Source organism: Salmo trutta, chromosome 36 (genome assembly GCF_901001165.1).
Source record: "Salmo trutta chromosome 36, fSalTru1.1, whole genome shotgun sequence".
Taxonomy (NCBI): Eukaryota; Metazoa; Chordata; class Actinopteri; order Salmoniformes; family Salmonidae; genus Salmo; species Salmo trutta.
Genome location: NC_042992.1, coordinates 28158640 through 28174956, shown reverse-complemented (window position 1 = coordinate 28174956; position 16317 = coordinate 28158640). Strand labels below are relative to the sequence as shown.

At 52.9% G+C, this 16317-nt stretch overlaps 1 protein-coding gene across 1 annotated transcript in view; it reads left to right on the top strand.

The window, feature by feature from the left end:
- The first annotated feature begins 2098 nt into the window (after positions 1-2098).
- Positions 2099-16317, top strand: part of LOC115176122 (mucin-5AC-like) — a 32416-nt gene continuing 18197 nt past the window's right edge. Inside the window, exons 1-7 of the mRNA XM_029735955.1 lie at positions 2099-2154; positions 2384-2545; positions 3170-3499; positions 4028-4302; positions 4745-5052; positions 9262-9985; positions 15896-16252. Of these exons, the coding sequence (XP_029591815.1) occupies positions 2099-2154; positions 2384-2545; positions 3170-3499; positions 4028-4302; positions 4745-5052; positions 9262-9985; positions 15896-16252 (2212 nt within the window). The remainder of the gene's footprint in view (positions 2155-2383; positions 2546-3169; positions 3500-4027; positions 4303-4744; positions 5053-9261; positions 9986-15895; positions 16253-16317) is intronic.

Below are 16317 nucleotides of genomic sequence, written 5' to 3'. Positions count from 1 at the left end.
ACTGCAGCCGCCACAACAAAAGTCCCAGCCACCACAACTGCAATCACCAATACAACAGCCACTGACACCACAACTGCTCCCACCACTACTACAGCACCTCTCACCACAACTGTAACCGCAACTACGACATCCCCAGCCACCACAACTGCAGCCGCTACCACAACAGCATCTGCAAACACATCAACTCCATTTACCACTTCGAGAACTCCCGTTGGCACCACAACTGCAGCCGCCACCACCACCACAAATGCTCCCACCACTACTAAAACCCCTCTCACCACAACTGTAGCCGCAACTACGTCAGCCACTGCCACCACAACTGCAGCTGACAGCACAACTACAGCCCCCACCACAACAGTCCCAGTCACCACAACTGCAATAACCACTACGACAACCACTGCCACCACAAATTCTCCCACCACAACTACAGCCCCTCTGACCACAACTGTAGCAGCAACAACGACATCCCTAGCCACCAAAACTGCAACTGCTACTACAAAAGCAGCCAATACCACCACGTCCCCTGTCACCACAACTGCAACCCAAACTACAACAGCCGCTGCCACCACAACTACAGCTGGTACTACAACTGCAGTTGCCACAACAACTTCCCCTGTAACCACAACTGCAGCCCACACTACAACAGCCAATGCCACCACAACTGCATCCGCTCCTTCGACAGAGGCTGCTACTACAACTGCAACTGCTACTACAACTTCAAATGTCACAACAACTGCAGCCCACACTACAACAGCCAATGCCACCACAACTGCATCCGCTCCTTCGACAGAGGCTGCTACTACAACAGCAGCTGCTACTACAACTTCCCCTGTAACTACAACTGCAGCCCACACCACAACAGCCGCTGACACCACAACTGCTACCACCACTACTAAAATCCCTCTCACCACAACTGCAGCCGCTCCTACGACAGAGGCTGATACTACAACTGCAGCTGCTACTACAACTTCCCCTGTCACCACAACTGCAGCCCACACTACAACAGCCAATGCCACCACAACTGCAGCTGGTCCTACAGCAGCATTTGCCACTACAACTTCCCCTGTCACCACAACTGCAGCCCACACTACAACAGCCACTGCCACCACAACTGCAGCTGAGACCACAACTGCAGCCGCCACGACAACAGTCCCAGCCACCACAACTGCAATCACCAATACAACAGCCACTGACACCACAACTGCTCCCACCACTACTACAGCCCCTCTCACCACAACTGTAACCGCAACTACGACATCCCCAGCCACCACAACTGCAGCCGCTACCACAACAGCATCTGCCAAAACATCAACTCCATTTACCACTTCGAGAACTCCCGCTGGCACCACAACTGTAGTCGCCACCACCACCACAAATGCTCCCACCTCTACTAAAATCCCTCTCACCACAACTGTAGCCGCAACTACATCAGCCACTGCCACCACAACTGCAGCTGACAGCACAACTACAGCCCCCACCACAACAGTCCCAGTCACTACAACTGCAATAACCACTACGACAACCACTGCCAGGACAAATGCTCCCACCACAACTACAGCCCCTCTGACCACAACTGTAGCAGCAACAACGACATCCCTAGCCACCAAAACTGCAACTGCTACTACAAAAGCAGCCGACACCACCACGTCCCATGCAACCACAACTGCAACCCACACTACAACATCCGCTGCCACCACAATTGCAGACGCATCTACGACAGGTTCTGCAACTACAACTGCAACTGCTTCAACAACTTCAAATGTCACCACAACTGCAGCCCACACTACAACAGCCCCTCTCACCACAACTGTAGCCGCAACTACGACATCCCCAGCCACCCCAACTGCAGCCGCAACCACAACAGCATCTGCCAACACATCAACTCCATTTACCACTTCGAGATCTCCCACTAACACCACAACTAAAGCTGCCACCACCACCACAAATGCTCCCACCACTACTAAAATCCCTCTCACCACAACTGTAGCCGCAACTACGTCAGCCACTACCACCACAACTGCAGCTGGTACTACAGCAGCACTTGGCACTACAACTTCCCCTGTAACCACAACTGCAGCCCACACTACTACAACAGCCAATGCCACCACAACTGCAGCTGGTCCTACAGCAGCATTTGCCACTACAACTCCCCCTGTAACCACAACTGCAGCCCACACTATAACAGCTATTGCCACCACATCTGCAGCCGCTCCTACGACAGAGGCTGATACTACAGCTGCAGCTGCTACTACAACTTCCCCTGTCACCACAACTGCAGCACACACTACAACAGCCGCTGCCACCACAACTGCAGCTGCCACCACAACTGCAATCACCAATACAACAGCCATTGACACAAACACTGCTCCCACCACTACTACAGCCGCTCTCACCACAACTGTGGCAGCAACTACGAAATCCCCAGCCACCACAACTGCAGCCGCTACTACAATAGCAGCCGACACCACCACGTCCCCTGTCACCACAATTGCAACCCACACTACAACAGCCACTGCCACCACAATTGCAGCCGCATCAATGACAGGTTCTGCAACTACAACTGCAGCTGCTACTACAACTTCAAATGTCACCACAACTGCAGCCCACACTACAGAAGCCAATGCCACCACAACTGCCGCTGGTACTACAACAGCAGTTGCCACTACAAATTCCCCTGTAACCACAACTGCAGCCCACACTACAACAGCCAATGCCACCACAACTGCAGCTGGTCTTACAACAGCAGTTGCCACTACAACTTCCCCTGTAACCACAACTGCAGCCCACACTACAACAGCCAATCCCACCACAACTGCAGCCCCTCCTACAACAGAGGCTGAAACTACAACTGCAGCCGCAACTACACCTTCCCCTGTCACCACAACTGCAGCCCAAACTACAACTGCAGCTGACACCACAACTGCAGCCGCCACAACAACAGTCCCAGCCACCACAACTGCAGCCGCAACCACAACAGCATCTGCCAACACATCAACTCCATTTACCACTTCGAGAACTCCCGCTAACACCACAACTAAAGCTGCCACCACCACCACAAATGCTCACAACACTACTAAAATCCCTCTCACCACAACTGTAGCCGAAACTACGTCAGCCACTGCCACCACAACTGCAGCTGACAGCACAACTACAGCCCCCACCACAACAGTCCCAGTCACCACAACTGCAATAACCACTACGACAACCACTGCCACCACAAAGGCCCCCACCACAACTACAGCCCCTCTCATCACAACTGTAGCAGCAACTATGACATCCCAAGCATCCAAAACTGCAACTGCTACTACAAAAGCAGCCGACACCACCACGTCCCCTGTCACCACAATTGCAACCCACACTACAACAGCCGCTGCCACCACAATTGCAGCCGCATCTACGACAGGTTCTGTAACTACAACTGCAACTGCAATAACAACTTCAAATGTCACCACAACTGTAGCCCACACTACAACAGCCAATGCCACCACAACTGCAGCTGGTACTACTTCAGCAGTTGCCACTACAACTTCCCCTGTAACCACAATTGCAGCCCACACTACAACAGCCAATGCCACCACAACTGCAGCCGCTCCTTCGACAGAGTATTACACTACAACTGCACCTGCTACTACAACTTCTCCTGTAACTACAACTGCAGCCCATACCACAACTGCAGCCGCCACCACAACAGTCCCAGCCACCACAACTGCAATCACCAATACAACAGCCACTGACACCACAACTGCTCCCACCACTACTACAGCCCCTCTCACCACAACTGTAACCGCAACTACGACATCCCCAGCCACCACAACTGCAGCCGCTACCACAACAGCATCTTCCAAAACATCAACTCCATTTACCACTTCGAGAACTCCCACTGGCACCACAACTGTAGTCGCCACCACCACCACAAATGCTCCCGCCTCTACTAAAATCCCTCTCACCACAACTGTAGCCGCAACTACATCAGCCATTGCCACCACAACTGCAGCTGACAGCACAACTACAGCCCCCACCACAACAGTCCCAGTCACTACAACTGCAATAACCACTACGACAACCACTGCCAGGACAAATGCTCCCACCACAACTACAGCCCCTCTGACCACAACTGTAGCAGCAACAACGACATCCCTAGCCACCAAAACTGCAACTGCTACTACAAAAGCAGCCGACACCACCACGTCCCATGCAACCACAACTGCAACCCACACTACAACATCCGCTGCCACCACAATTGCAGACGCATCTACGACAGGTTCTGCAACTACAACTGCAACTGCTTCAACAACTTCAAATGTCACCACAACTGCAGCCCACACTACAACAGCCCCTCTCACCACAACTGTAGCCGCAACTACGACATCCCCAGCCACCCCAACTGCAGCCGCAACCACAACAGCATCTGCCAACACATCAACTCCATTTACCACTTCGAGAACTCCCACTAAAACCACAACTAAAGCTGCCACCACCACCACAAATGCTCCCACCACTACTAAAATCCCTCTCACCACAACTGTAGCCGCAACTACGTCAGCCACTGCCACCACAACTGCAGCTGGTACTACAGCAGAACTTGGCACTACAACTTCCCCTGTAACCACAACTGCAGCCCACACTACAACAGCCAATGTCACCACAACTGCAGCCCACACTACAGAAGCCAATGCCACCACAACTGCAGCTGGTACTACAACAGCAGTTGGCACTACAACTTCCCCTGTAAACACACCTGCAGCCCACACTACAACAGACAATGCCACCACAACTGCAGCTGGTCCTACAACAGCAGTTGCCACTGCAACTTCCCCTGTCACCACAACTGCAGCCCACACTACAACAGCCGCTGCCACCACAACTGCAGCTGACACCACAACTGCAGCCGCCACAACAACAGTCCCAGCCACCACAACTGCAATCACCAATACAACAGCCACTGACACCACAACTGCTCCCACCACTACTACAGCCCCTCTCACCACAACTGTATCCGCAACTACGACATCCCCAGCCACCACAACTGCAGCCGCTACCACAATAGCATCTGCCAACACATCAACTCCATTTACCACTTCGAGAAGTCCCGCTGGTACCACAACTAAAGCTGCCACCACCACCACCACAAATGCTCCCACCACTACTAAAATCTGTCTCACCACAACTGTAGCCACAACTACGTCAGCCACTGCCACCACAACTGCAGCTGACACCACAACTGCAGCCGCCAGCACAACAGTCCCAGCCACCACAACTGCAATCACCAATACAACAGCCACTGACACCACAACTGCTCCCACCACTACTACAGCCCCTCTCACCACAACTGTAACCGCAACTACGACATCCCCAGCCACCACAACTGCAGCCGCTACCACAACAGCATCTGCCAAAACATCACCTCCATTTACCACTTCGAGAACTCCCGCTGGCACCACAACTGTAGTCGCCACCACCACCACAAATGCTCCCACCTCTACTAAAATCCCTCTCACCACAACTGTAGCCGCAACTACATCAGCCACTGCCACCACAACTGCAGCTGACAGCACAACTACAGCCCCCGCCACAACAGTCCCAGTCACTACAACTGCAATAACCACTACGACAACCACTGCCAGGACAAATGCTCCCACCACAACTACAGCCCCTCTGACCACAACTGTAGCAGCAACAACGACATCCCTAGCCACCAAAACTGCAACTGCTACTACAAAAGCAGCCGACACCACCACGTCCCATGCAACCACAACTGCAACCCACACTACAACATCCGCTGCCACCACAATTGCAGACGCATCTACGACAGGTTCTGCAACTACAACTGCAACTGCTTCAACAACTTCAAATGTCACCACAACTGCAGCCCACACTACAACAGCCCCTCTCACCACAACTGTAGCCGCAACTACGACATCCCCAGCCACCCCAACTGCAGCCGCAACCACAACAGCATCTGCCAACACATCAACTCCATTTACCACTTCGAGATCTCCCACTAACACCACAACTAAAGCTGCCACCACCACCACAAATGCTCCCACCACTACTAAAATCCCTCTCACCACAACTGTAGCCGCAACTACGTCAGCCACTACCACCACAACTGCAGCTGGTACTACAGCAGCACTTGGCACTACAACTTCCCCTGTAACCACAACTGCAGCCCACACTACAACAGCCAATGCCACCACAACTGCAGCTGGTCCTACAGCAGCATTTGCCACTACAACTCCCCCTGTAACCACAACTGCAGCCCACACTATAACAGCTAATGCCACCACAACTGCAGCCGCTCCTACGACAGAGGCTGATACTACAGCTGCAGCTGCTACTACAACTTCCCCTGTCACCACAACTGCAGCCCACACTACAACAGCCGCTGCCACCACAACTGCAGCTGAGACCACAACTGCAGCCGCCACGACAACAGTCCCAGCCACCACAACTGCAATCACCAATACAACAGCCACTGACACAACAATTGCTCCCACCACTACTACAGCCGCTCTCATCACAACTGTGGCAGCAACTACGACATCCCCAGCCACCACAACTGCAGCGGCTACTACAATAGCAGCCGACACCACCACGTCCCCTGTCACCACAATTGCAACCCACACTACAACAGCCACTGCCACCACAATTGCAGCCGCATCAATGACATTTTCTGCAACTACAACTGCAGCTGCTACTACAACTTCAAATGTCACCACAACTGCAGCCCACACTACAGAAGCCAATGCCACCACAACTGCAGCTGGTACTACAACAGCAGTTGCCACTACAACTTCCCCTGTAACCACAACTGCAGCCCACACTACAACAGCCAATGCCACCACAACTGCAGCTGGTCTTACAACAGCAGTTGCCACTACAACTTCCCCTGTAACCACAACTGCAGTCCACACTACAACAGCCAATCCCACCACAACTGCAGCCGCTCCTACAACAGAGGCTGAAACTACAACTGCAGCCGCAACTACACCTTCCCCTTTCACCACAACTGCAGCCCAAACTACAACTGCAGCTGACACCACAACTGCAGCCGCCACAACAACAGTCCCAGCCACCACAACTGCAGCCGCAACCACAACAGCATCTGCCAACACATCAACTCCATTTACCACTTCGAGAACTCCCGCTAACACCACAACTAAAGCTGCCACCACCACCACAAATGCTCACAACCCTACTAAAATCCCTCTCACCACAACTATAGCCGAAACTACATCAGCCACTGCCACCACAACTGCAGCTGACAGCACAAGTACAGCCCCCACCACAACAGTCCCAGTCACCACAACTGCAATAACCACTACGACAACCACTGCCACCACAAAGGCCCCCACCACAACTACAGCCCCTCTCATCACAACTGTAGCAGCAACTATGACATCCCAAGCATCCAAAACTGCAACTGCTACTACAAAAGCAGCCGACACCACCACATCCCCAGTCACCACAATTGCAACCCACACTACAACAGCCGCTGCCACCACAATTGCAGCCGCATCTACGACAGGTTCTGTAACTACAACTGCAACTGCAATAACAACTTCAAATGTCACCACAACTGTAGCCCACACTACAACAGCCAATGCCACCACAACTGCAGCTGGTTCTACTTCAGCAGTTGCCACTACAACTTCCCCTGTAACCACAATTGCAGCCCACACTACAACAGCCAATGCCACCACAACTGCAGCCGCTCCTTCGACAGAGTATTACACTACAACTGCACCTGCTACTACAACTTCTCCTGTAACTACAACTGCAGCCCATACCACAACAGCCGCTGCCACCACAACAACAGCTGACACCACAACTGTAGCCGCAACTACGACATCCCCAGCCACCCCAACTGCAGCCGCAACCACAACAGCATCTGCCAACACATCAACTCCATTTACCACTTCGAGAACTCCCGCTAACACCACAACTAAAGGCGCCACCACAACCAAAAATGCTCCCACCACTACTAAAATCCCTCTCACCACAACTGTTGCCATAACTACGTCAGCCACAGCCACCACAACTGCAGCCGCTACTACAAAAGCAGCCGACACCACCACGTCCCCTGTCACCACAATTGCAACCCACACAACAACAGCCACTGCCACCACAATTGCAGCCACGTCAAAAACAGGTTCTGCAACTACAACTGCAGCTGCTACTACAACTTCAAATGTCACCATAACTGCAGCCCACACTACAGAAGCCAATGCCACCACAACTGCAGCTGGTCTTACAACAGCAGTTGCCATTTCAACTTCGCCTGTAACCACAACAGCAGCCCACACTACAACAGCTAATGCCACCACAACTGCAGCCGCTCCTACGACAGAGGCTGCAACTTCAACTGCAGCTGCTACTACAACTTCCCCTGTCACCACAACTGCAGCCCACTCTACAACAGCCGCTGCCACCACAACTGCAGCTGACAACACAACTGCAGCTGCCACAATAACAGTCCCAGCCACCACAACTGCAATCACCAATACAACAGCCACTTACACCACAACTGCTACCACCACTACTACAGCCCCTCTCACCACAACTGTAGCCGCAACTACGACATCCCCAGCCACCACAACTGCAGCCGCTACCACAACAGCATCTGCCAGCACATCAACTCTATTTACCACTTCGAGACCTCCTGCTGGCACCACAACTGCAGCCGCCACCACCACCACAAATGCTCCCACCACTACTAAAATCCCTCTCACCACAACTGTAGCCGCAACTATGTCAGCCACTGCCACCACAACTGCAGCTGACAGCACAACTACAGCCCCCACAACAACAGTCCCAGTCACCACAACTGCAATACCTACTACGACAACCACTGCCACCAAAAATGCTCCCACCACAACTGCAACCCTTCTCAACACAACTGTAACAGCAACTACTACATCCCTAGCCACCAAAACTGCAACTGTTACCACAGAAGCAACACACACCACCACGTCCCCTATCACCACACCTGCAACCCACACTACAACAGCCGCTGCCACCACAATTGCAGCCGCATCTACGACAGGTTCTGCAACTACAACTGCAACTGCTACTACAACTTCGAATGTCACCACAACTGCAGCACACACTACAACAGCCAATGCCACCACAACTGCAGCTGATACGACAACAGCAGTTGTCACTACAACTTCCCTTGTAACCACAACTGCAGCCCACACTACAACAGCCAATGCCACCACAACTGCAGCTGCTACTACAACAGCAGTTGCCACTACAACTTCCCCTGTAACCACAACTGCAGCCCACACTACAACAGCCAATGTCACCACATCTGCAGCCGCTCCTAAGACAGAGGCTGCCACTTCAACTACAGCTGCTACTTCAACTTCCCCTGTAACTACAACTGAAGCCCACACCACAACAGCCGCTGCCACCACACCTGCTCCCAACACTACTACAGCCCCTCTCACCACAACTGTAACCGCAACTACCACATCCCCAGTCACCACAACTGCAGCCGCTACCACAATAGCATCTGCCAACACATCAACTCCATTTACCAGTTCGAGAAGTCCTGCTGGCACCACAACTAAAGCTGCCACCACCACCATCTCAAATGCTCCCACCACTACTAAAATCCCTCTCACCACAACTGTATCTGGTCCTACAACAGCAGTTGCCACTACAACTTCCCCTGTAACCACAACTGCAGCCCACACTACAACAGCCGCTGCCACCACAACTGCAGCTGACACCACATCTGCAGCCGCCACCACAACAGTCCCAGCCACGACAACTGCAATCACCAATACAACAGCAACTTACACCACAACTGCTACCACCACTACTACAGCCCCTCTCACCACAACTGTAGCCGCAACTACGACATCCCCAGCCACCAAAACTGCAACTGTTGCTACAAAAGCAGCCGACACCACCACGTCCCCTGTCACCACAACTGCAGCACTCCCTACAACAGCTAATGCCACCACAACTGCAGCTGGTACGACAACAGCAGTTGCCACTACAACTTCCCTTGTAACCACAACTGCAGCCCACACTACAACAGCCAATGCCACCACAACTGCAGCTGCTACTACAACAGCAGTTGCCACTACAACTTCCCCTGTAACCACAACTGCAGCCCACACCACAACAGCCGCTGCCACCACAACTGCAGCTGACACCACAACAGCCGCTGCCACAACAGTCCCAGCCACCCCAACTGTAATCACCAATACAACAGCCACTGACACCACAACTGCTACCACCACTATTACAGTCCCTCTCACCACAACTGTAGCCGCAACTACGACATCCCCAGCCACCACAACTGCAGCCGCTTCCACAACAGCATCTGCCAACACATCAACTCCATTTACCACTTCGAGAACTCCCGCTGGCACCACAACTGCAGCCGCCACCACCACCACAAATGCTCCCACCACTATTAAAATCCCTCTCACCACAACTGTAGCCGCTACTACGTCAGCCACTGCCACCGCAACTGCAGCTGACACCACAACTGCAGCCGCCACCACAATAGTCCCAGCCACGACAACTGCAATCACCAATACAACAGCCACTTACACCACAACTGCTACCACCACTACTACAGCCCCTCTCACCACAACTGTAGCCGCAACTACGACATCCCCAGCCACCAAAACTGCAACTGTTGCTACAAAAGCAGCCGACACCACCACGCCCCCTGTCACCACAACTGCAACCCACACTACAACAGCCGCTGCCACCACAATTGCAGCCACATCTACGACAGGTTCTGTAACTACAACTGCAACTGATACTACAACTTCGAATGTCACCACAACTGCAGCACACACTACAACAGCCAATGCCACCACAATTGCAGCTGGTACGACAACAGCAGTTGTCACTACAACTTCACTTGTAACCACAACTGCAGCCCACACTACAACAGCCAATGCCACCACAACTGCAGCTGCTACTACAACAGCAGTTGTCACTACAACTTCCCCTGTAACCACAACTGCAGCCCACACTACAACAGCCAATGTCACCACATCTGCAGCCGCTCCTACGACAGAGGCTGCCACTTCAACTACAGCTGCTACTACAACTTCCCCTGTAACTACAACTGAAGCCCACACCACAACAGCCGCTGCCACCACACCTGCTCCCAACACTACTACAGCCCCTCTCACCACAACTGTAACCGCAACTACGACATCCCCAGTCACCACAACTGCAGCCGCTACCACAATAGCATCTGCCAACACATCAACTCCATTTACCAGTTCGAGAAGTCCTGCTGGCACCACAACTAAAGCTGCCACCACCACCATCTCAAATGCTCCCACCACTACTAAAATCCCTCTCACCACAACTGTAGCTGGTCCTACAACAGCAGTTGCCACTACAACTTCCCCTGTAACCACAACTGCAGCCCACACTACAACAGACGCTGCCACCACAACTGCAGCTGACACCACATCTGCAGCCGCCACCACAACAGTCCCAGCCACGACAACTGCAATCACCAATACAACAGCCACTTACACCACAACTGCTACCACCACTACTACAGCACCTCTCACCACAACTGTAGCCGCAACTACGACATCCCCAGCCACCAAAACTGTAACTGTTGCTACAAAAGCAGCCGACACCACCACGCCCCCTGTCACCACAACTGCAACCCACACTACAACAGCCGCTGCCACCACAATTGCAGCCACATCTACGACAGGTTCTGTAACTACAACTGCAACTGATACTACAACTTCGAATGTCACCACAACATCAGCACTCCCTACAACAGCTAATGCCACCACAACTGCAGCTGGTACGACTACAGCAGTTGCCACTACAACTTCCCTTGTAACCACAACTGCAGCCCACACTACAACAGCCAATGCCACCACAACTGCAGCTGCTACTACAACAGCAGTTGCCACTACAACTTCCCCTGTAACCACAACTGCAGCTCACACCTCAACAGCCGCTGCCACCACAACTGCAGCTGACACCACAACAGCCGCTGCCACAACAGTCCCAGCCACCCCAACTGCAATCACCAATACAACAGCCACTGACACCACAACTGCTACCACCACTACTACAGTCCCTCTCACCACAACTGTAGCCACAACTACGACATCCCCAGCCACCCCAACTGCAGCCGCAACCACAACAGCATCTGCCAACACATCAACTCCATTTACCACTTCGAGAACTCCCGCTAACACCACAACTAAAGGCGCCACCACAACCACAAATGCTCCCACCACTACTAAAATCCCTCTCACCACAACTGTTGCCATAACTACGTCAGCCACAGCCACCACAACTGCAGCCGCTACTACAAAAGCAGCCGACACCACCACGTCCCCTGTCACCACAATTGCAACCCACACAACAACAGCCACTGCCACCACAATTGCAGCCACGTCAAAAACAGGTTCTGCAACTACAACTGCAGCTGCTACTACAACTTCAAATGTCACCATAACTGCAGCCCACACTACAGAAGCCAATGCCACCACAACTGCAGCTGGTCTTACAACAGCAGTTGCCATTTCAACTTCGCCTGTAACCACAACAGCAGCCCACACTACAACAGCTAATGCCACCACAACTGCAGCCGCTCCTACGACAGAGGCTGCAACTTCAACTGCAGCTGCTACTACAACTTCCCCTGTCACCACAACTGCAGCCCACTCTACAACAGCCGCTGCCACCACAACTGCAGCTGACAACACAACTGCAGCTGCCACAATAACAGTCCCAGCCACCACAACTGCAATCACCAATACAACAGCCACTTACACCACAACTGCTACCACCACTACTACAGCCCCTCTCACCACAACTGTAGCCGCAACTACGACATCCCCAGCCACCACAACTGCAGCCGCTACCACAACAGCATCTGCCAGCACATCAACTCTATTTACCACTTCGAGACCTCCTGCTGGCACCACAACTGCAGCCGCCACCACCACCACAAATGCTCCCACCACTACTAAAATCCCTCTCACCACAACTGTAGCCGCAACTATGTCAGCCACTGCCACCACAACTGCAGCTGACAGCACAACTACAGCCCCCACAACAACAGTCCCAGTCACCACAACTGCAATACCTACTACGACAACCACTGCCACCAAAAATGCTCCCACCACAACTGCAACCCTTCTCAACACAACTGTAACAGCAACTACTACATCCCTAGCCACCAAAACTGCAACTGTTACCACAGAAGCAACACACACCACCACGTCCCCTATCACCACACCTGCAACCCACACTACAACAGCCGCTGCCACCACAATTGCAGCCGCATCTACGACAGGTTCTGCAACTACAACTGCAACTGCTACTACAACTTCGAATGTCACCACAACTGCAGCACACACTACAACAGCCAATGCCACCACAACTGCAGCTGATACGACAACAGCAGTTGTCACTACAACTTCCCTTGTAACCACAACTGCAGCCCACACTACAACAGCCAATGCCACCACAACTGCAGCTGCTACTACAACAGCAGTTGCCACTACAACTTCCCCTGTAACCACAACTGCAGCCCACACTACAACAGCCAATGTCACCACATCTGCAGCCGCTCCTAAGACAGAGGCTGCCACTTCAACTACAGCTGCTACTTCAACTTCCCCTGTAACTACAACTGAAGCCCACACCACAACAGCCGCTGCCACCACACCTGCTCCCAACACTACTACAGCCCCTCTCACCACAACTGTAACCGCAACTACCACATCCCCAGTCACCACAACTGCAGCCGCTACCACAATAGCATCTGCCAACACATCAACTCCATTTACCAGTTCGAGAAGTCCTGCTGGCACCACAACTAAAGCTGCCACCACCACCATCTCAAATGCTCCCACCACTACTAAAATCCCTCTCACCACAACTGTATCTGGTCCTACAACAGCAGTTGCCACTACAACTTCCCCTGTAACCACAACTGCAGCCCACACTACAACAGCCGCTGCCACCACAACTGCAGCTGACACCACATCTGCAGCCGCCACCACAACAGTCCCAGCCACGACAACTGCAATCACCAATACAACAGCAACTTACACCACAACTGCTACCACCACTACTACAGCCCCTCTCACCACAACTGTAGCCGCAACTACGACATCCCCAGCCACCAAAACTGCAACTGTTGCTACAAAAGCAGCCGACACCACCACGTCCCCTGTCACCACAACTGCAGCACTCCCTACAACAGCTAATGCCACCACAACTGCAGCTGGTACGACAACAGCAGTTGCCACTACAACTTCCCTTGTAACCACAACTGCAGCCCACACTACAACAGCCAATGCCACCACAACTGCAGCTGCTACTACAACAGCAGTTGCCACTACAACTTCCCCTGTAACCACAACTGCAGCCCACACCACAACAGCCGCTGCCACCACAACTGCAGCTGACACCACAACAGCCGCTGCCACAACAGTCCCAGCCACCCCAACTGTAATCACCAATACAACAGCCACTGACACCACAACTGCTACCACCACTATTACAGTCCCTCTCACCACAACTGTAGCCGCAACTACGACATCCCCAGCCACCACAACTGCAGCCGCTTCCACAACAGCATCTGCCAACACATCAACTCCATTTACCACTTCGAGAACTCCCGCTGGCACCACAACTGCAGCCGCCACCACCACCACAAATGCTCCCACCACTATTAAAATCCCTCTCACCACAACTGTAGCCGCTACTACGTCAGCCACTGCCACCGCAACTGCAGCTGACACCACAACTGCAGCCGCCACCACAATAGTCCCAGCCACGACAACTGCAATCACCAATACAACAGCCACTTACACCACAACTGCTACCACCACTACTACAGCCCCTCTCACCACAACTGTAGCCGCAACTACGACATCCCCAGCCACCAAAACTGCAACTGTTGCTACAAAAGCAGCCGACACCACCACGCCCCCTGTCACCACAACTGCAACCCACACTACAACAGCCGCTGCCACCACAATTGCAGCCACATCTACGACAGGTTCTGTAACTACAACTGCAACTGATACTACAACTTCGAATGTCACCACAACTGCAGCACACACTACAACAGCCAATGCCACCACAATTGCAGCTGGTACGACAACAGCAGTTGTCACTACAACTTCACTTGTAACCACAACTGCAGCCCACACTACAACAGCCAATGCCACCACAACTGCAGCTGCTACTACAACAGCAGTTGTCACTACAACTTCCCCTGTAACCACAACTGCAGCCCACACTACAACAGCCAATGTCACCACATCTGCAGCCGCTCCTACGACAGAGGCTGCCACTTCAACTACAGCTGCTACTACAACTTCCCCTGTAACTACAACTGAAGCCCACACCACAACAGCCGCTGCCACCACACCTGCTCCCAACACTACTACAGCCCCTCTCACCACAACTGTAACCGCAACTACGACATCCCCAGTCACCACAACTGCAGCCGCTACCACAATAGCATCTGCCAACACATCAACTCCATTTACCAGTTCGAGAAGTCCTGCTGGCACCACAACTAAAGCTGCCACCACCACCATCTCAAATGCTCCCACCACTACTAAAATCCCTCTCACCACAACTGTAGCTGGTCCTACAACAGCAGTTGCCACTACAACTTCCCCTGTAACCACAACTGCAGCCCACACTACAACAGACGCTGCCACCACAACTGCAGCTGACACCACATCTGCAGCCGCCACCACAACAGTCCCAGCCACGACAACTGCAATCACCAATACAACAGCCACTTACACCACAACTGCTACCACCACTACTACAGCACCTCTCACCACAACTGTAGCCGCAACTACGACATCCCCAGCCACCAAAACTGTAACTGTTGCTACAAAAGCAGCCGACACCACCACGCCCCCTGTCACCACAACTGCAACCCACACTACAACAGCCGCTGCCACCACAATTGCAGCCACATCTACGACAGGTTCTGTAACTACAACTGCAACTGATACTACAACTTCGAATGTCACCACAACATCAGCACTCCCTACAACAGCTAATGCCACCACAACTGCAGCTGGTACGACTACAGCAGTTGCCACTACAACTTCCCTTGTAACCACAACTGCAGCCCACACTACAACAGCCAATGCCACCACAACTGCAGCTGCTACTACAACAGCAGTTGCCACTACAACTTCCCCTGTAACCACAACTGCAGCTCACACCTCAACAGCCGCTGCCACCACAACTGCAGCTGACACCACAACAGCCGCTGCCACAACAGTCCCAGCCACCCCAACTGCAATCACCAAT